Source organism: Silurus meridionalis, chromosome 1 (assembly GCF_014805685.1).
Source record: "Silurus meridionalis isolate SWU-2019-XX chromosome 1, ASM1480568v1, whole genome shotgun sequence".
Lineage (NCBI taxonomy): Eukaryota > Metazoa > Chordata > Actinopteri > Siluriformes > Siluridae > Silurus > Silurus meridionalis.
Window position 1 is genome coordinate 25,792,684 of NC_060884.1, and position 23,172 is coordinate 25,815,855.

At 38.7% G+C, this 23,172-nt stretch overlaps 1 protein-coding gene across 2 annotated transcripts in view; it reads left to right on the forward strand.

Annotated features, from left to right (window-relative positions):
* Positions 1-23,172, forward strand: part of jak1 (Janus kinase 1) — a 44,554-nt gene that overhangs the window by 19,119 nt on the left and 2,263 nt on the right. For both annotated transcript variants that reach the window (XM_046857214.1, XM_046857208.1), the window contains exons 4-21: positions 810-951; positions 1,291-1,454; positions 6,137-6,485; positions 6,666-6,848; positions 7,382-7,539; positions 7,681-7,795; positions 9,257-9,455; positions 11,299-11,408; positions 13,425-13,580; positions 13,718-13,805; positions 14,164-14,291; positions 15,767-15,902; positions 17,613-17,764; positions 17,907-18,057; positions 19,946-20,034; positions 20,153-20,345; positions 20,488-20,612; positions 21,705-21,877. In XM_046857214.1, coding sequence (XP_046713170.1) covers positions 810-951; positions 1,291-1,454; positions 6,137-6,485; positions 6,666-6,848; positions 7,382-7,539; positions 7,681-7,795; positions 9,257-9,455; positions 11,299-11,408; positions 13,425-13,580; positions 13,718-13,805; positions 14,164-14,291; positions 15,767-15,902; positions 17,613-17,764; positions 17,907-18,057; positions 19,946-20,034; positions 20,153-20,345; positions 20,488-20,612; positions 21,705-21,877 — 2,811 coding nt within the window. The remainder of the gene's footprint in view (positions 1-809; positions 952-1,290; positions 1,455-6,136; positions 6,486-6,665; positions 6,849-7,381; positions 7,540-7,680; positions 7,796-9,256; positions 9,456-11,298; positions 11,409-13,424; positions 13,581-13,717; positions 13,806-14,163; positions 14,292-15,766; positions 15,903-17,612; positions 17,765-17,906; positions 18,058-19,945; positions 20,035-20,152; positions 20,346-20,487; positions 20,613-21,704; positions 21,878-23,172) is intronic.

The following is a 23,172-nucleotide window of genomic DNA, read 5'->3' on the forward strand; positions in this document are numbered from 1 at the left end:
GGTTTGGAACCACATTCTCCTTGTGTGTAGCGTACCTGTTGTGCACATAAGCAGGTTATGGTCACCTTTGCACTTACTCTCTTCCGCTGTGGCTTTAAAAAAAAATGTGTTACTTCCTGTTTACAATGATTCTCTGCTCATGTGGCACTTCTGTGGCGTGCTTATGCTGATTATTTACAGACAGCACTGGATGAGTCCCTGTGTTTTTTATGTCTGCCAAATAACCGGCTGCTGCCACACTGAATGAAGTGAGTCCAGAAAAGCTGTTTTCCCTGACTCAGTGTTACTTCCAAAAAAAAAAAAAATGAATAAAAGAGTCAGTAAATAATTGTCATTGTATACTTTCTGCCCAGGATTTTTCATTTGTTTATTTTGTTTATTTTACAGTGATGAAAATGACAAGCCATGATTACTGTTATAAGTGGGTTCAAATATTGAATGAATAGTCTGGTTATGAATAATAATAATGATGTAAAAAAAACAATATGTAAGCGTATTAATAATGGCAAATTGAATGTTATTCATGGTATAAAATGGGATAAACATTAAAGTACACATGTATTTAAAATGGCTAATATTTAAATAGTTTGATTATAAACTAAAAACAGTATTTGAATTTAGTATTTATTTATTTTATTTTAAAGGTCTTCCTTGATGCTTTGAAAAAATGGTCTATTTCTGTACCTCATACGTCTGTTTTAGTCAAAGCACCTGCTATTATATCTACAATTATATTGAAGCACTGATGTTTTTGCATACGCACACACTGTACATGCAAATTCTCTAAAACATTGTCTTGCTCCTCATAGGTTTTATTTCACAAACTGGCACGGAACGTCTGAGAGCGAGTCTCCTGTGTGGCGCCATTCTTTAAGCAAACAGAAGGGGGCAAAAGGCCTGGAGGGAACGCCATTGCTTGATGCTGCCTCTCTTGACTATCTGTTTGCTCAGGTGGGTTTTTTGCAAAACACAAAAAAAACTAAACAAGAGCTAACTGTATGGGTGTGGAAGTGGACGTTAAAACAACAGTAAACAAAACTCTCCTGTTATGTAGAGGCATTTTTAAATATTGTGGTTGGGTGGTTATTCAAATCACCTGCAATGAGTCACGTTTTCATATCGGTATTTGGTTACTATCTAACGTGCATTTGTTTAGTTTATTATGTTCAAATTTCAGGATGTGTGTTTGCACGGTGGTTTAGCGTCTTTGCAAGTAATTGAAGCGTAAAGGTAAATGAGCGTAAGTAATCAAGTTCTAATTCATTTTGTCCTGGGCTTTTGTGTTTGTAGGGACAGTATGATTTTCTAAGGGGACTGGTGCCAGTACGTATCCCCCAGAGTGAGGCAGAGCACCATGAGATAGAGAACGAGTGCCTGGGCATGGCTGTCCTCGCCATCACTCATCATGCCAAGAGCAACAATCTGCCCCTGTCAGGATCAGGGACTGAAACCAGGTGATGCCGCGGGCACTTTATTCACACAGTACACAGTCACATCAGAACTATATGATGTTTATCTGCAAGCACTATTCATTTAATAGCAAGTTATATGTGCATGATAATAACTGGGGTTTCAATGAATTTTAAGCATTAAAATATAAATTTTACTTTCTTTTGTGTGTAGGTCTTGTGCTTGCAATTTTCTTACTTTAATTAATAATGGACATAACATACAGTGTATACCGTAATCCCGGACTATAAAGCACACCCATATATAAGCCGCACCCACTGAATTTTACAAATATTTTTATTTTGAACATAAATGAGCCGCACCTGTCTACACTGAAACTAATAAACTTTACACAGGCTGTAACGAAAGACACGTTACACACGGTGTAACGGGTGAAATATGTTGCGCTTCCTTTAGGAGCATAGCGGTATTTTGGGAATAGCCTGCCACTGCATTTCTTCCGCTATTACTGCATGTGTTCAAGGCGAGGATTATGTCCTTATTATTTTCTGATGCTCATTTCTAAGTTTCTTTACTAACCCGTAACGATGTTGCCAAGAAAAAGCACGAGTTTTGGAAACCTGTCTGTGCTTATATGATTTCTGTTGCAACTGGAGTTAGCGAGCTCTCTTAAGACTCAGACTCAACGTGCTACAACGGCTTGTATCTAAACAGTAGCCGACCAAGAAAGTCATTGTTCACTGTCTTCCTCCTTCCTTTCACAACTATTTCTCTCGGGATATATATATATATAATATATAATACACAATATATATCGCGAGAGAAACAATGACTTACTTGGTAGGCTACTGTTTAGATACAAGCCGTTGTAGCGCGTTGAGTCTGGGTGAAGGGAGAACTCGCTAACTCCAGTTGCAACAGAAATCATATAAGCACAGACAGGTTTCCAAAACTCGTGCTTTTTAATTTTTCTTGGCAACAGCGTTACGGGTTAGTCAAAGAACCTTAGAAATGAGCATCAGAAAATAATAAGGACATATTCCTCGCCTTGAACACACGCAGTAATACCGGAAGAAATGCTGTGTGTGTGTGTGTGTGTGTGTGTGTGTGTGTGTGTGTGTGTGTGTGTGTGTGTGTGTGTGTGTGTGTGTGTGTGTATATATTATATACACACACACACACACACACACACAGTGGAACCCGGTTATGTCGATGTCCTAGGGGGTTGCCAAAAAGCATCGAGGTAACCGATGATCGAGATAAATGAAAATCAATATGGAGGCAATATAATAACGTGCTTGAAATTTCTTTATGTACATGATGTGCGTTAATAAATGAGAATGTGCATGCACGTGTTTTTGGAGTTTTTTTTACACAACAGCGTTGCCGCAATTTGTTTGATGAAGGCATGCTGTAAAAGTGTACATACATTCATTGTTATCGCTCATGCGTATCCCGGTACGTGCCTTCCCACCGGCACTCTCTCAACGGCTGCGCTTTTCTTCCCAAAGCACATCGCGGATTCCCCCCGATCCTGCCGGTGTTAATTCTGTGCTTTTGCTGCTCATCCCACGTTCCATGCTGCGCTCCTACCATCGCCTCCCATTCATCGCATAACATTTAACAACAAAAGGCATATGTGTACTAACTAACAGCAGAGATTCACCAGTATACAATACAACACCTGTAGCATCTGTAAGGTTTGATTTTTCTGCCACTTTCGCGAGTTCTTCTGCGGCTGCACAGTGCCAATCGAGATAACTGACGTTAAATGGCAAAATTTTTCCCCCCTTGTGCTCGAGATATCAGGGTTCGGCGACATAAAAAAGTCGACATAACCGATAAAAAAATGCTTAGACAAAGCGAGAATTTGGCGGTTCCACTTCAAAAACGTCGAATTAATAGGGTTGTCGAGTTAACCAAGGTCGAGATAAGTGGGTTCCTCTGTGTATGTATGTATATGTGTATATATATATATATATATATATATATATATATATATATATATATATATATATATATATATACATACATACACACACACACACACACACACACACACACACACACACACACACACACACACACACACACACACACACACACATATATATATATATATATATATATATATATATATATATATATATATATATATATATATATATATATATATGTATCCAGTGCACTCCAGAGTTTTCCAGGTGGTGCGTCAGGAAACTTTCAAACCCTAAAGAACCAAATGAGTTTCTCGTGCTTTAGTGTTTGTCACAGGGTAATGATGCAGCAGAGACACATAGAAGGGATGACTTTACTCTCTTTACTCCCTGTTACTTAACATCATGTTGACACTAGACAGACAACTGTAAGCTCATTTATTTGGATGAGGTTCCTCTCAGAGTGCATTTGCTGCAATTTTAAATGACACGATGGCTTTGTGTCTGGAAGGAAGCCTGTGATTGCCCTCATGACTGGTTTGATGATAAGGGAAAGATAGCAAGATGACCCATTCAGAAACGTTAAAAAATCTAATGGCACATTTTGTTAAATCAAGTAATGCGTGCTCCTAATGCAAGTTTATGATCACTTGATGGACAGTTCTGATGTGTACATTAGTAGACCAGCACAAGAGAACTCATAAAAGGCAGCTGTACTCCCTGTGCACTCTGTGCTTTCGAGCCACACCCAATGTATAAGAGGTTTCTTTTCTTTTCTATAGTGTTTCCCACCCTTCTCTTCTCTACCGCACTTCTCTCTTCCACCCATCTCTCTTCCACCCATCTCTTCTCTACTACAATTCTCTCTTCTACCCATCTCTCTTCCACCATCTCTCTACTGCCCTTCTTTCTTCCACCCATCTCTTCTCCACTCATCTATTTTCGACCTTCTCTCTTTCACCCATCTCTTATACACTCTTCTCTACCACCCATCTCTCCTCCACCCATCTCTCCTCCACCCATCTTTTTCCACCCTCTTCCACTCTTCTCTTCTTTACCGCCCTTCTCTCTTCCACCCTTCTCTTTTCCACCCATCTCTCTTCCACTCACCTCTTCTCTACCGCCTTCTCTTTTCTACTGTCCTCCATTCTTCTACCCATTTTTCTTTACCACCCTTCTCTTCTCTGCCACCCTTCTCTACCGCACTCCTCTACTGCCCTTTTCTTCTTTACCGCCCTTCTCTACCACCCATCTCTTCTCTACCACCCTTCTCTTCTCTACTGTCGTTCTCTCTTCCACCCATCTCTTCTCTATCACCCTTCACTTCACCCCATTGCCTCCACCACCCTTCCTTCTGCCACAATTTTTCTCTTTACTTTCTTCCCACTATTCTCTCCCCTCCATTTTCTTCCCTCCATTCTCTCCCTTTCTCTCCCCTCCATTTTCTCCCAATCTCTTCTCTCCACCACCCTTCCTTTCACCACCCTTCTCTTCCCCTCCATTCTCTCCCCCTCCCTTCCTTTTACCACACTTCTCTCGCCCTCCCTTCCTTTCACCCCCCTTCTCTCACCCTCCCTTCTCTCCCCCACCCTTCCCTTCCCTCTTTCATTCTGCCTTGCCACCAAATTGAAAACAAGAATTTCTTAGAAAGGATTAACAAATTAAATTAAATGTGACACCTCCCCCTTGTAACTAAATACAAATAAATTGTATTTAGTTTTTAAAATATAATTTATTGTATTTGTCAAATTTACCTGGGTGGAGCGGATAAGAATGACCGTGTGTGGGGAAACATTGTACTTCATTAACATTTATTAAGTAGAGAAGATTTCCTTCATCTTTAGTTATTCTTCAAAATCTGGTCACTTTTATGCCAATTAGCTTTTGTGAATTACTTCATTATATCCAGTTCTTTTTCTCTCATACAATTTAAGCATTTAAGCCATTTTCACAGGATAAAAATGTTTCTTACTTGACTACAGCGTCGCAATATTTGTTTACATTATGAATACCGAGGGGTGAGCGAGTTCCAGGTGATGTTCAGCAGTACATACCTGATTTACCACCATCTTCTCCATTTTCAACTTATGAGCTGGCAAACTGGATTGTCTGAATCTTCTCCACCCTCTCTTTTGTAGATATTGATCTACAGGTCTTTGTGTAATATGTTGTCTGAGAACAATACCGGTTCACCTTTATCTGCTGTTTCCATCTTAGGTGCTACAGTTTACAGTTGTTGCAATGCAGCCTTTTAAGGTTGGCAGTAAAAGGCTGCAATGTTCCCTGCACTTTCTATACAGTTTGATAGTGTTTCTGATGCATCTCAGTCAATATTCTCACAACTTTGTCATTTTGTCAAATGTATATCATTTTTAAATAATTGCTGGAAAACAACAAAAGATCATTGTCTTAGGTTTACTTAGATTTACTTGTGTGCATTCTTTACATTATGCTATTGAGCTTAAGGCATTAATACATTTTCAAAGTATAATTGATCAGAATTTGATGTGGTTTTCAACTAATCATGTGCTTATATACCTATTTCACCTTATAGCATTTATATATTGGAAGCAAAAACTTTTTCCGCCTACATAAGCCATTATATATATATATATATATATATATATATATATATATATATATATATATATATATATATATATATATATATATATGCTATTTTATACTACATATAAGCCACTATAAATTAATCGACGCACCATCTCACTTCCTGTTTTCCATTTGACTTTTATCATTTATCCTCTCTCTCTTCTTCCTTCCCCTCTCAGCTACAAGCGCTTTATTCCCGAGAGCCTCAACCGCACCATTAAGCAGCGCAGTTTCCTGACTCGCATGCGCATCAGCAACGTTTTCAAGAACTTTCTTAATGAGTTCAACAGCAAGACCATCCGGGACAGTAACATCACCCTGTACGACCTAAAGGTGAAGTACCTGTCCACGCTGGAGACACTGACATGGGGTTTGGGCCGCGAAACAGTGGCACCTAAAAGCCTGCAGGTGTGCGGGGAGGGCGAAGTCTTGCCTACACAAACGCCACGCATGGGGGATGAGGGACAGGCTTATGAAGTGCAGGTGTGTGGCACAACAGGCATCTTATGGAGGAAGAAGCTTCAGCTGGTGAGTCTCACCTGATCATTCACCTTGTTAAAGCACAGAATGTAGATAGTATATTTTATAAAAATGTAAGGTGATTAAGACGGACACTCATTAAGAATCGTATAAGATCTTTTTTCTCTGTTCTTGCTATACTCAAGTTAAGCTTGTCAACCGATTTTTTTTGTTGTATTTCATGAACAGAATGGTCTGCCTCTGAAAGACAAAAGTAAATCGCGGAAGACGAAGTCTGAGTACAAACAGAAGAATGACAAAAAGAATGATATGTGCAATGGATGGAACCTCTTCTCTGACTTTTATGAAATCACTCACATCGTTACAAAAGATGCCAGCGTCACCATATACAGACAGGACAACAAAACCATGGTAAATGTGCCCTTTTAATTTGTATTTTTTTATGTATATTCTTAGCCTATATACATCAGGCATAACATTATGCCTTAATCCCCATTTTGCTGCCAAAACACTTTTGACCCATCGAGCATTAACAGCATTAACCTCCTCAGCAAGAGCTCATCTGTTGAATCGGACCACACGAGTCAGACTTTTCTTCCAATGTGCATCCATGAGCCTTGCACGTCTACGACCCTGTCACCAGTTCACCACTGTTCCTTCCTTGCACCACTTTTGATGGATACTGATTACTGCAGACAAGGAACAGCCCACAAGAGCTGCAGTTTTGGAGATGCTCTGACCCAGACGTCTAGCCGTCACAATTTGTCAAACTCGTTCAAATACTTACGACTGCCCATTTTTTTCTTGCTTTCTAACGCATCAACTTTGTGGACAAAATGTTCACTTGTTGCCTGATATACCCCACCCACTAACAGGTGCCAGGATTAAGAGATAATCAGTGTTATTCCTTTCACCATCTTGTTGTTCATCATCTTGTTATACAGGAGCTGCAGTTGGCGTATCGCGAAGAGGCTCTGTCTTTTGCCGCCCTGGTGGACGGCTATTTTAGGCTGACTGTAGACGCCCATCACTACCTCTGCACTGAGGTAGCGCCTTCTTCTGTTGTACAGAACCTGCAGAACGGCTGTCACGGACCCATCTGGTACAGTATACCCCTATATACCCCATTACACCGAACACACCATGAATTCTTTCTAAAACAGCATTAATGTTTTTGTAAGTGGTTGTAGATATCAGTGTGTGTATTTGTAGTTTTAATGTATTGAGTCTATTCTGCTTGCAGCACAGAGTATGCCATTCACAAGCTGAGGCAGGAAGGCAATGAAGAGGGCTCCTACGTCCTGCGTTGGAGCTGTACAGACTATGACTATATCATCATGACTGTTGTCTGCATGGAGGTACTACTGTTTTTTATTTATTATTATTTTTTTTTACTTGTGCATGTTGCTTCTGCTTATAATTCTTTGACCAAACACATACCGTATTTTTCGGACTATAAGCCGATACTTTTTTCCTACGTGAGTGGCTTAAACAACGAAGCGGCTTATTTATGAATTTTTTTCTGGGTTTTTCCTGGTTTCACAAACTTCAAGCCAAAAAACTGAGCGACATAACATTAGACTAATGAAATTTCCGAACAGAAACAAAAAAAACACACCTCACCTGTGTTCTGAGCTGCACGGCATCGGGAGAAAAATAGTTTTTTATAGCGGTAGGCTATTCCCAAAATACCGCTATGCTCCTAAAGGAGCCACAACATATTTCACCCGTTACACCGTGTAACAGACACTGTCTTTCATTAAAGCCTGTGTAAAGTTCATTAGTTTCAGTGTAGAAACTAGGGTTTCTGCGGCTTATAGACAGGTGCGGCTTATTTATGTTCAAAATAAAAATCTTTGTCAAATTCAGTGGGTGCGGCTTATATATGGGTGCGCTTAATAGTCCGGAAATTACGGTATATAAATGTACAGATGCTAAACTTTTATTTTCATAAAAAAATTCTCCCTTAGCATGAATACCAACTTTACATTCTTTTGGCAACCGGATAGTTTTTCTCAGAACTTTCGCTTATAATAATTAGTCATGCCTGAGGTGTTCTTTGCTAATTTCATATTTCATATACTGTGATCCATTCGGCGTATGCGTCAGGTCACTGTTGTATGGAGAGTTTGGTTCCAATGGTAGCCATGTTGGTTCAGTATTTCTTTCTTTAATCTTCCCTGGTACAAAACAACCCCAAACCATGAATGTTCTTCTTAATAGTTACCGCTGTGTCTTTAAAATCTGAAATGTAAAATTTAAAAGTCTTACGTTTGCTGTACAAGATGTGCAAATCTAATGCTTATTAAAATGCACCTGCAGCACTTTAGAATGGTTTTGTTTGTTTGTTTCTGTGGTGTTGTAGTTCTTTCATTCCAAGTTTTATTCGCTATATTACGACTACAAATGAGACCAACATGCAACAGCCAATCAGCTTTCTGTTATTGGCGCAAATCTCCCTTGGATTATACCACGGACATAAAACAAATTTTATTTTTCAGCTATGGGGAAGTGCAAGTTAAACGAAGGGGGTTGGATCAGGCTCTTGGACTACATTTTTGGAATTCCCTGTCAACAAGGAAAACATTTTTTACTGCATTGTGTTTATATTGAGCAAAAAGGAATGTAAACTTTTCTTGCAATGCTGTGGCTGAACTGACCGTTAGTCAAACACCAAATTTGGTGCCACTGTTGTAAAGTCCAATTATGGTGGGTTTTTTCTTTTCTTTTCTTAAAGACTGTGTCAATGCACAAGAGAATTACAATGCACCTGGTCTATGGATTAGTCACAGTCTCCATCTTTTTTGTCTCTTGCTCAGATGGACTTGTGCCAGTCCAGGCCTGTCCCCCAGTATAAGAACTTCCAGATTGAGGTGGGTTCTCAGGGCTACAGACTCTTCGGGACAGAAACATTTAGGACGAGTCTAAAAGAGCTGCTGGAGCACCTGCAGGGTCAAAGCCTTCGCACAGAGAACCTTCGCTTTCAGCTGCGCCGCTGCTGTCCTCCACAGCCCAGAGGTAGTGCAAGTACACATCTGATTATTCTTACATGACACTTTACAGCCAGGAGCGCTCAGGAGCAGTGACAGCTGTTAAGCTTGATGATTTATATTCCAGCAGGTACAGCACTGCTGATAACAAAGTACAACCATCATTTTGACTAAATATCCACACTACACTGTGTCTCATGTTGAATCAAATTACAGAGCCACATTTTATCATTTGATCTGTTTTTGGTGCACGATGGATCTGCGACACAGTCGGCCCTTTCACAGCTCACGGCAACCTCAGTGTGTGTACTGTTACACTGTTAGGAAATTGTTTTATTGTTTTCTGTAACACACTCGGTGGAACCTTTCTTCCTTCCTTCATTAGGGTTGCATGTGTGGCGCAGGTGGTTGCCAAAACAATGAAAGACTTTTTAGCCCGACTGGCAGACTGAAAGATGATCTCTTATCGCCGCTGTTGTAGGTGGCATAAGGATTTCATGTGAAACCAGTGGTGTGCGTGCTTCAGTGCAGCCTCAGGAGCACTTTGCTTACACAGCTGATGGAGCGTATTCATCCGGAACGTCCTGTTTCTCTGGAAACATTGTACACTGCAACGTGTTACGTGGTTTGTGCCCATATTTAAATACAACAAGTCCAATATGATGTCTTCCTGTAGGTTACATATAACTATATAGTAGCAAAGAACAACTTCAATTTTTACAATTTCTGCTGCAGTAACGCAATTCATGGACCACATTTATCAGCACAGATGCAGATAATGATGGCTGATCATTCAGAGTACCTGCAAACATGAGCACTCGTGAAGAGCGAAGGCGTAGTTTGTGCACATCTTTTGGATACTCCTGAAATTGCATTAAATTGAGTTAAATTTCAGTAAAAACTGGAATAAGCATTTAATTGCACAGCTTTCTGTGTCCTCCAAAGCAGAAAACATCTCATGAGCTTAGCCTCCAGGATGATCAACAGATGCTGATTACCTCAAAATTCTGGCTAATAAATTGGCCGGACCTGATCAGTTTGTCGACCACTAAACTGAAGCACCTGCCTACCGCACGACAACACATTGAGGCACAGACACACAGATGCAGACTCAAACACACATTTTCCCTCAAGCATTCAACCAACGCAAACACGTTGAGGCCAAAGACAGTGAAATGCGTGCTCCTGGTATGAGCGCTTGAGGCGGCCACTCTGTTTTGTTTACATCTCCATGCCGTACGAGTACATGCTGAGACATTAGTGTCAGGCAGGAATTGTGGTAATGCGGTTTCCGTTGTTGTTCAGCTCTTGTCTCTTGATCTCAGTAGGGCTTGTTGTGAAACACTCTGCCCTGCCTTCAGGTACTAAAAACGTGTGTGAATGCAGTAAATGTTTTCGATATAAGTAAAAGAAAATTAATAGGACGTTGCAATATCACACGCATGTAAGAGCTGTAGTATGAAGTCGTCTTTCATTGTCATGACTTAAAGACACGGATGCTTAAAGACTACGCAGTGTTTTATATGCACTCTGTGACACCAGGCAACTTCCTCCTCCCTCAGGCAACCACTGAAGAACACACACACACTCAAACACACGGTTTACAGAGTTTACGACAGAAGTGCATAGTAGAGCCACCCACGTATGCGCAAACTAACCACAAGCCGACACCTTATATAAATACACTAACTCGTTCTGAATAGTTTTCTTACAAATTTTGTTTGTTTTTTTGTGCCTTACACACACTGTAAATTACATGCTTCCTTCACGTCTCACACGCCAGAGACCCAAGCTCGATATGGAGGCCAGGTGCACAGCTTTTATACTTCCCCTCTTCACCAATCACAGCCCTTATTTTCTCTGTCTTTCAGAGGTTTCCAACCTCCTGGTGATGACCTCCGACAGAGAGCCCGTCCCACAGAAACACCCTCAAGTCAGCCAGCTGAGTTTCCACCGCATTCTGAAAGAGGAGATTCTTCAGGTACAACCAATACCGTATACACTCTAAACTGTCCATGCAAGCATTTTGCATCCTCCTCAAGCTTTTCTTAACCCTTTTTTCCTCTGTAAAGCTGCTCTTGGACAATGTCTATTGTTAAAAGTGCTATACAAATAAATCTGAATTGAATTGAATTTCTTAAAGTTGGTCCTCACCAAGGGTTTCTAACATATGAATCATATCTTTTTTTTTTTAAGAATGTCTAGTAAGAATGTCTTTTTTTTTATTTGAAAACCATGTCGGGAAAATACCTTTTGATATTCTTATCATGTTCATATGACTGCATCACACAATTCCTGCAGACTCTGGTTTGGTTGGATCTAAGAATTTATTTAGTTGCCAACAAATATTTTGAGACTATTGTCAGTGTGTAGCAGCAGATATATTTTTTTAAATTGTCGTTCCAACCATATACAGTAAAGCAGAGGTGGCAAAAGTACACAAAGCCTTCACTTAAGTAGAAGTACAGATACTGGTGTTTCAAAAAAGTAAAAGTTAAAGTACTGACTACTACACTTTTTCACTCAAGTTAAAGTAAAGAAGTCTGGGCTCTGACATGTACTTAAGTAAAAAGTAGCCATTACTGCTACCTGTTTTAGTGTAACGCTGGTAACTGGATGGCACGTCATATTAATATATAAATACAAAACAAATTTAAGATTTTGTTACCTAATGAATGTATCCATGCTGAACAGCCACCATATAGAACACAAGCAGAGAAAAGATGATCAGAAATGTTTCTGTTCTCCGTCACGTTTACATCGCCGACTCCCTCTGTCTCCTTTACGTTAACCCCAAACTTCTTGTTGTCTTCTTCCTTGCTTGTTCTTAGCTTTGAATGCTAGCCTTCGTCTATGGTATGTGAGAGCCAGGAAAGGATACACCAGCGGCAGATTGAAAAAGCCGTGCAATGGAAAGAAAGCATATTGATCGTGTCACAAAATAGATTAAAACTAAAGTATCGAGTCTGGTTTGAAAATGTAGAAAGTAGAAGGTGCAGATGTTTGTGTAAAAAAAATTTAATGAGCAAAAGTACGAAAAAGTTGTACGAAAAATAAATAGTAATAAATAGTGTAAAGTATTCACTTCAGTTGCAACCAATTTTTACAATAATGACTGTATGTTGACTTGTTTTCAAAGGACAGTAAATCTGTACTGCTATACAAGCTGAACACCAACTACTCTGAAATATATCCAAGTTTTATTTCTATAGTATTGTCCCTTGAGAAGATCTACTAAAGAGGTTGCTGATATGTGAGGGATGTACTCACTTTTGTGAGGTACCGTAACTACACAAAACTAAGTACGAGACTAGTCTTCAGACACATCATAAAGTGCACGTGTGCTACATTTTTTGAAAGAAAAAAAAAAGTAAACATAGCAATACTGTAGCACCAATTAATAGCGTATAGAAGGTTGTGTTTGTGCAGATGGATTTGTCTAATATTTAAGTGTAAACATGTTTAAGGTATGCACTGGTCATATACTTTTCCGAATCAATAACAACGTTGAAGTATTTTTAATTTGTATCTAATTACATTTTGAAGCTCTTGTGGCAGGTCCACTGACAAACACCGAGCATAATGTTAGTGTACGAAACAAATTATACAAGTGCGGGAAAGAAAATATTATCCAATGCAGAAAAGTAAACTTTAAGTGTACAAGACTGCACAATACACAAAATATACATAAATATGGGGGGAGTAGTGTACATGCCATGTGCAAGGTAGCGGGCAAACAGCTGTTAACTAAAAGCCAATGCAAAAACAACAAACAGAAAATAAAGGCACTAGTTTTATGCAACGAGAGTCTTTCACATGTAACACATGCAGGGAACTTTGCAGATCTTAGCAGAAACGTTTATCAATGACTTTTCATCTATGGGACAAAGACGCATTTCCATATTAGCAGCTTTGTAAAAAGGGGTATATGTTTGGGATTTGCTTTGTAACTATCCTGAGCTGCAGAACACATTATTATTTTTCCCCTGGTGTTTAGGGAGAACACTTGGGTCCAGGCACCAGGACTAACATCTATGCAGGTGTGTTGAAGATGAAAAACGAGGATGAGGATGATTTGGGGAGCTACTGCCCATCACAGGAGGTCAAGGTGGTGCTGAAGGTGCTCGGCTCTGGACACAGGGATATATCTCTGGTAAGGACGACTTTGTGCTCTCTCTCTGTCTCTCTGTCTCTCTCTGTCTGTCTGTCTGTCTGTCTGTCTGTCTGTCATCCTGCCTTTCCGTCCCGTGCTATTTAAAAAAAAAAAACTCCGCTCTATTTGTTGACTAGGCCTTCTTTGAGACAGCCAGCATGATGCGACAGGTCTCACACAAACACATCGCTTTGCTGTATGGAGTGTGTGTGCGTCATCAGGAGAGTAAGTACCATACATATTTGTGTGTGTGTGTGTGTGTGTGAGGGGAGGTGCACATGTTTTTGAATTTTGCTACTATTAAATATGCAGCTGGTTGTGCAAGTTGATTCTAATGCAGTCAAATGTGTTTTGTTTTTGTATTTTTTTTTTTTTTTTTTTTTTTACTTTCATGCCCTGAAATTAAGATGTGCATCCTAAAAAACAAACAAAAAAAAAAAACACATTCAGCCCGGAGATAAAACGCATGCCTTGTATGTGTGTGCGAGCGCAAGCATGAACAATATAAAGATGTGTGTTTTCCAGTATGATTTTAGCCTTAAAAGCATTACGTGTCTTAATCTGTCTATCTGTCTTCCTCTAGATATTATGGTGGAGGAGTTTGTGCACTTCGGTCCTCTCGATCTGTTCATGCGCAGAGAAGCCGTCCCTCTCAGCACTGCGTGGAAGTTCCAGGTGGCCAAACAGCTGGCAAGCGCCCTCAGTTATTTGGTAAACACAATACTTTATTGTCTAAAACATACAAACGTGCAATGCTTTCAGATAATTATAACCATTTCCTAGACAGTAATTTCCGCCTCTCTGTAAACGTGTAAAGACTTGATCCTCAAATCCAGAGTGTGATCTGAGGTAGCTTTTATGAAAGCACAAAGATTGGTTCTAGGAGTTATGGGTAAACATGAGATCAAGAACTTCCAGCACTTTGTTCTTTACATTGATTATGATTTCGAACATTTAAGTTGATTTCTGATCAATGGAGAAAATATTTTTTTTAAATGCATTTTCTAATGGAAACTGGTGATTTCTTAATACATCATGTTTAAACATTTAACAGAAACCTCACTTTTAAATATATTATCTTTCGGACGTTAGTGACGGACGCAGCGCGAGATGGATTCACATGAGTATCCATGTATAGGCAGTGCTATCTTAAGTTCCAATGTTTTGTGTATATTTCTTTCTACAATCAAATAATTTATTAATCTCCTTAATCTCAGTGCAGCAGTAGTGGGTGTTTTTTATCCTTTTTTGGTGCTTCGGCAATACTCCTTCTCATAAGACAGACTTTTCTCACGGGGCATTTACTGAACATCTAATCTGAAAATTAGTTGAATGATGTTGTACCTCTTTATTTTATAAACACTTTGATTGATTGGATTAATCATGTAAAACACTTTATTTTGCTTTTTTAAGCCTTTTGTGCAGCCATCTTTTGTCTCAGTCACCATAAGCTTCATGAGTTTTCCTTCTTGTTCTCTGATTTTATTCTACCTCACCAAAATGTGCCAGTGGCGAGTCTGAATTGCACTAAAGGTGAGAGAGTGCACGTGCACGTGCGCGTGGGTGCGTGCGCGCGCATGTTGACTCACCCTGTAATGGACTTACGCCCATTGTTTCCGGAACAGGCTCCGGATCCACCCTGACCAGTTATTTAATTATGTCCAGCTTAAAGACTGTCAAGTCAAGAGTCAAGTCAAGAGGCTTTTATTGCCATTTCTACTATACACAATGGTACACAGTAAAAACGAGACAACGTACCCCCAGAACCCTGCTGCTACACTAAACAACACAGAGCTACAACACACAACATAAAGCTACTTTAAGTGCAATCGAGTGCAATGATGGTACACTTGCAGTGCAGAGATGATACACTTTGGAAATACATCATGTTATAGAAAAAAAAAAAAGAAGTGTTTTGCTATGTAGATATGTAGATCACAACGGCAGTTAACAGCAGCTACTGTCTAGATAATGCAACCCTGTCTGACTCCATTCAGTGCAAGTCATCAGAGTAAATTAGTGATCATGAATGTATGGAATTGTATTGTATTAGGGTTCATGCAGTTATGCAAGGTACGCCAACATATATTGTGTGTGTATATATAAACTATACTTCCAGCATTCTTACATTTGTAATATTTTACTGATTGTAGTAAATAAAATGTTTGGGTTTGTGTGTCCTGTAGGAGGATAAGAAGCTTGTGCATGGGTACATTTGTGCAAAAAACATTCTTTTGGCTCGGGACGGACTGACCAGCGATGGCGGTCCATTCATCAAACTCAGTGACCCTGGCATCCCCATCACTGTACTTACCAGAGAGGGTAAGGGCTTAATCATGTGACCAATTGTGTGTGTGTGTGTGTGTGTGTGTGTGTGTGTGTGTGTGTGTGTGTGTGTGTGTGTGTGTGTGTGTGTGTGTGTGTGTGTGTGTAAACTAAAAGGCCCAAAACAAATACCATGCTGAGCTGGCTACGTTAGATTCCAATGCTGTTGGTCTTATAAGAAACTTGTTTGAGTGACATTTTGAAGGATATGTTGTGCTCATTATTTAAACACCTACAATATTTTAGTCATCTGTACAAAAAACTACTAGATCTTCTTAATTACTTAAGTGCAGAAGTATGGGTATAAAAGTAAACAAAAGAAAAAGCCAAAAGCAAAAAAAACAACAACAGACATGATATTACATCAGTGACTTTGGTGCAAAGCTGAATGTTACGGATGCTTTCAGTAGCAGGGGGTCTGCGTATAATGTGTATAATTAAACATAGTATTTTGAAAGTAAATAATAGGGGGAAAAAGGTTTAAAAATTGAATTCCCCTTAACACATTGAAGTATATGATTTTCTTCCTTGATTGATGTTATGTTGAGAATTTACGTCTTAAAATAGTGTTAAACATGCGTACGATTGAAGCTTTTAACTATTATATCAGAGGGTCACAAATCATTTACATACTATTAAGTATATTTACCGCTGTACACACGGTACAGCCGCAAGACCTAAAGGTAATGTTGGCTTTTGTTTCATGACGGACGCACACAGCAGTTTAGCGTGCCATGTTTTCTGTAACATCTGAGATGAAGGTGTGTGTTGGCTGCAGCTGTGGAATGTGAGGGAACAGATCAGTATAACTGACAGGAATTTTGCTGGCCCTCATCCAGCCACTCTATACAAAGCTTTAGTGACCCGGAATGCTCCTGCTGAGCAGTGTTTTTAGAGGAAAGACAGGTTTTGTGTGTTTGTGTGTGTGTGAGAGTTGAGGGAGTAAGGGAGAGGAACAGGACACTGATCACTCGAACGCAGTTTCGTGGACACAGCACCTTTCTTTCAGTCCAAAAAGAAATGGAACAAATTGCACACTATCGGTAAAACAGTAACTCTCAGGTGGGCTCTGGAAGCATTTTCGTTATACTGATGGAGAGATAATTGTTATTATTTTGTTAGCAGAATTTTACATTTTTACTGTTGCATTGGAACCAACCCCAGCCACTCTTAGTGTCGGTCCCAAGCTCGGATAAATGGGGAGGGTTGCGTTAAGAAGGGCATCCAGCGTAAAAACGTGCCAAATCAAACATGCGGATGGTCCGCTGTGGCGCCCCCTAGAGGGAGAAGCCGAAAGAAAGTTTTACTGTTGCACTGAACCCTAAATTTCATGTGGCTGTATTTAACTGTTGGAGCAGATAAAAAAAAAAAAAAGCACTCATTTTAACAGCCATGATATTTTATGGATTAAAGATTAGGTTTTAGATTTTTATTAGATATTTGTGCAGCGCTTTTTACAATGGGCATAGTGTCAAAGCAGCTTTACACAGATAAAGCGGCAGTAAGACTATATAAAAGAACGTGTACGTTTATTGCCTATTAGGAATTTTATTGCCTATATTAGATGGTAAGTTTATTGCCTATATTAGATGTTACTACTTTATTTATACACTCATTTTACAATGAAGATGCCACTTTCCATTGGGACAACGACCCGATTGTAACAAAATGTTCTATAGCAAATTGTGCATGTTTGTGCTTGTTCAGAGTGTGTGGACCGAATTCCGTGGATTGCTCCCGAGTGTGTGCTGGATCCGGCTAACCTGAGCGTAGCAGCAGATAAGTGGGGCTTTGGCACAACTCTGTGGGAGATCTGTTATAACGGAGAAATTCCACTGAAAGAAAAGAAACTCACTGAGGTAAACACATCCACACCCACACTCACACCCACATACACCCATATAGTAGAAAACTAAAAGAACAGCAAAAGTTTCAAAAGTTTTCTCAACGTTTAGCCCCGTTTGTTTGTTTGTTTGTTTGTTTTATTTCCACCCTGAGCAGAAGGAGAGGTTTTACGCAGCACAGTGTCACTTGGCCACACCAGACTGTAAGGAACTTGCCAATCTCATGACCCACTGCATGACCTACGATCCTCACCAAAGACCCTTCTTCAGGGCGATTGTCCGAGACATCGACATGGTGGAAAAACAGAGTAAGATGCATTTAATTCTGTGCAGAACTCTGAACCGTTGTATCGAAGCCAAACTATATTTATCAGCTCTTTATTTTTATTACCTCTGTGTAAAGTTTCTTATGTCTAGACAACCATGACACATACAGTGAACTATATATTATAATCTTTAAAAGTGTGTAATTTTTTAAACCGGATTAGTAACAAATTATTAAGATTCTGATCATATATGCTGCAAAGAAGATCTTTTTTTGTAATTACTGTAATGGGCAATGTTGAGACAAATCCTCTAGAATTATTGGCACCCTAGAGTGCCTATACAGTGATGGACGAAGTACACAAACCATGTTCTCAAGTTACAGTAGAAATACACTATATAAAATATTACTCCAGTAAAAGTGCTCCCTTTAAACGTTCACTTGAGTAAAAGTACAAAAGTATTTGCCTTCAAATGTACTTAAGTATCCAAAGTACTGTGATTCATTATGACTATAATATTCCTATTATCATTTTTGTCCCAAGACTCATTGCTTAATCACAGATCTATTAATAGAATGAGTTTGAATGAGTCACACACTGATTGATATCTATTACAATTATTATAAGACGAAACCTTCTTTTCAACTATTAAAAGAAATAGCGCAAATAAGGTCACGGGTGTTGTGGCACGTTAGAGTCAGGAGCTTCTTTCGTCATTTATTCCTCTCAAAATGTTTTGCTTGCTGTTGAACCGACGCTGAACCATGTGTACCTTGTGTTCATGCTAAGTAGATACCACCAAGCTGTAATCGAAACAGAGCGCACGCTCTACCCTGATTGGTGGATTGAGTTACGTTTTTTTCCGCTCATAAATAAAAAGAAACAAGCGATTTTGCAAAATGTAGTTGAGTAAAAAGTCAAATAATTGACTGAATTGTAAAGAAGTCAATTATGAAATGAAATACTTTAGTAAAGCACAGATACCCGTAAAAAGCTACTCGGGTACAGTAACAAACTACAATTACTTTATTACTGTCTGCTGCTTTGAACAGATTAATTTGTTAAACAACATGTGACTGCTTCTATTTTTTATTTTGCTGTATCAACTAAACCTGAGTATTTAGAAACTTTTTAACAGTCGTCTCTGACTTCCTGTTTGACTGTTTTTTATATATATATATATATATATATATATATATATATATATATATATATATATATATATATAAGTAACACCAAAGCGCTTAGTCATTTTGTCAACATGAGGAAGACGAGAGAAAAGTATGTTGACCTTCAGAAATCATGCTACAGCTTTTAAAATTAGCTGCAATGCCTAGACATTTAGCCCATATCCACTGTAACTGTAAATGTCAAGAAGAAAGTTATGACTATATTTGTTAGCATTATTACTATGATCATTACATGTACGAAGGTGAAACCCAGGTATTTATTCATGTACGTTTGTAAAGGGCGCATGTTAAAGTGGGCAGCAAGTGGAAATTCCTTTCTAGTGACGCAGAAGTTTCATATTGTGCAATTGTTTTTCTTTCAACACTGACCCCTTGTGGTTTGCAGTAAGACCTGCAAGTAGTAGTCTGTTTTATTGCAGTCACATACAGAAAAAAAACCTTTTCTTTAGCAGCAACTTACGCTTTACAGTCTCGATTGCAAATTTTCATGTTATGTATACATTTATTTTAGAATCATATTGTATTTTGCCAAGTACTTGCTCAACTTAAATCGTTTCAAAAAGTAGTTTTTATGTACAACGTAGAAGGTGGTGAGAAGCTCGGCCTACTTGGCAAATATGAATGAACTGAGAAATTATCAAGAATGTGTAATTTACTATTAATATATATATATTTTTTGGTCCTATAATTCTGTTATTTTCTGCTGTTAAGAGAATTCTGATTGTGTGTCTTGTTTGTAGATCCCTCTATTAAGCCCGTACCAACTTTAGAGGTCGACCCCACAGTGTTCGAAAAGAGATTTCTCAGGAAGATCAGAGACCTGGGAGAGGTAATTTCTCATCTGTAGCTCTGATAGTGGAACGATATGGTTTGTCTAGGATTAAATAGGCATTTGTGCCAAGTAGAGTAAAAAGATTTTGGTGTGTGTGTGTGTGTGTGTGTGACAGGGGCATTTTGGAAAGGTGGAGCTGTGTCGTTATGACCCACGCGGAGATCGTACAGGAGAGCTGGTCGCAGTAAAATCTCTGAAACCGGAGAGCCGAGAAGAGCAAAGCGGCAATCTGTGGTGTGAGATCGACATCCTGAGAGAGCTCTACCATGAGAACATTGTCAAATACAAAGGCATCTGCCAGGAGGAGGGTATGGATTCCAAACCAACACAATCACTTTTTTTGTCGGAATATATTTTGTTATTAAACTTAAAATAAAATAAAAAAAACTTGCATGAAAACATTAACCAGCGTATGAAGCTTTTTCTTTACACATCTTTTGTGTGTTTTAGGTGGCAGATCCATCAAACTAATCATGGAGTATTTACCAGCAGGCAGTCTGAAGGAATACTTGCCCAGAAACAAACTACAGACCAGTCTGAAGACCCTGATTAGTTACGCTGTCCAGATCTGCCAGGTCAGGAACTTCATTCCCTTTACAACACATCAGCTTTATAACCTTCCTGATTCCCACATCCACTGTGGGAACTGTGGGACTGTTTATCCACTGCTACTTTTTAGGCCACACAATATTAATATTTCGATTGTTTGTCTTTTGTATCTTTTGGAGCTGGATATCACAATCTGTGTTACAAAAATAGTTTGGAGCAAAACATTTTAACCGTAAGAATGAAATCTGATGACTGTGGAATGCAAATAAATTAAGTGACATAAATTGAGACACGTTTTGGTGGTATATAGTATTTTAGTACAACCCCAATTCCAAAACAGTTGGGACACTGTGCAAAATGTAAACAGAATGCAAATCTGATGGATGAGACATTTGCGAAAACATGTTTTAACTGGGAATATATACCATTTTATAGGTCAGTTTGAATTTGATGGTTGCTACAGGTCTCAAAAAAAAGTGGGGACAGGGCCATGTTTACCACTATGTATCATCACATCTTCTGTCTGTATACATCTTGGAACTAAAGAGACCAGTTGCTGAGGGGATTGCCCTGATATCTGGAGGTGTTAATGAGCCCCTGCAGTGATTTCCACCGTTTTAAATACAGTGCTTTCTGAGGGCCAGAAGATCATGGGCATCCAACACAGATTTTTTGAAGATAATAGATTTTTTGAAGATGTTTTGCAATTTTATTGTTTAACATTATTCTGCAATAGGTCAATTAACCTAATTAGTTGCAAAATGTTTCTTCAGCTAATTTCAATAATACTCCTGACCTTTGTTTCCCCGTCCCATCTTTTTTGAGACGTCTTACAGCAATCAAATTCAAAATAACCTTATTTTTTTTAAATAATCTTTTTTACTATAAAATGGTACAATTCCTCAGTTTAAACATTAGATTTTATCTTTTATTGTGAATAAATTATTAAATTACGACATTCTGTTTTTATTTACATTTTCGATTTTCAAATACAAGTTTTTTAAAATTAAGTTTGTAAATACCAAGACTCAGATGTTTGGATCTACTAGATTGACTGCTCATTGTCTTCACATTTTGCATTGTAGCTCTGACATTTGTGTTTGTGATGTCTGTTTCAGGGTATGGATTATCTGGGTTCTCGGAATTACATCCACCGAGACCTGGCTGCCCGGAACGTCTTGGTGGAGAATGAGAGCACAGTGAAGATTGGAGACTTCGGCCTGACTAAAAGCATTAAAGACAACGAGGGCTACTACACAGTGAAGGATGACCTGGACAGCCCTGTCTTTTGGTACACTTTTTAAATTTTATGAGTATAGTATAGGAGAAAGTTATAGACGGTAAACTCGTTTTAATGCTAAGTGTAGATACGAAGGATGTGCACTGATAATTTAAATACTATAATGGTTTGGGTGAGCATTAGTCCCTATGGAGACATTCAGACAAAGAAAAAAAAGGCTGGAATACATTTAAATTAAGGTTTTTATTATTGAGGGGAAAAAAAATCCAAAACTACATGGCCCTGTGTAAAAAAAAAAAAAAATATATGTGATAAATGGAACCATGAATTCTGCTGTTTACCAAAAAAAAACTTGAAGGAGAATGTCCGGCCATCTGTTTATGACCTCAAGCTGAAGCAGGATAATGATCCAAAACACACCAACAAGTCTACCTCTGATGGCTGAAGAAAAACAAAATGAAGACTTTGGAGTGGCCTAGTCAAAGTCCTGACCTAAATCCTATTGAGATGCTGTGGCATGACCTTAAAAAGGCGGTTCATTTAAAAAAAAAAAACCCTCCAATGTGGCTGAAATTCAACAATTCTGCATAGATGAGTGACCAAAATTCCTCCACAGCGCAGTAACAGACTCACTGCAAGTTATCGCAAACGCTTGATTGCAGTTGTTGCTGCTGACGGTGGACCAAGCAGTTATTAGGTTTAGGGGGCAAACACTTTTTCACACAGGGCCATGTAGTTATGGATTTTTTTTCCCCCCTTAACAATAAAAACGTTCATTAAAAAACTGCATGTTGTGTTTGCTTGTGTTATCTTTTACTAATATTTAAATTAGTTTGATGATCTGAAACATTAAAGTGTGAAACATGCAAATAAATAAGAAATCAGGAAGGGGGCCAACATTTATAGTAGTACATCTGTGTGTGTGTATACTATATACATAGTGTATATGTACTACATATATATATATATATATATATATATATATATATATATATATATATATATATATATATATATATATATATATATATATATACTCTGTATCTTAAAAAACTAGCAACCTGAAATTCCAGCACCTAAGGACTTTATTAGACACGATCATGCATATTCATTTGAGCAGTTCATTAAACAAAAGAAATGAAAGTTAATTGGATAAACAAATGAACTAATTGCTTTCATTTACCCTGTCTGTTACCCACTGACAGATAATGAAGGATTTTGTATGTACCGAGTGTTAAGGCTTCTTATTGGTTGGATATGTGGACATATGGCTGTATGGCCCATGCTGTTGGAGCTGTCTGCTATCGCGTATTAGCAGTGATTGAGTGTGACAGAATGTCTCTCTC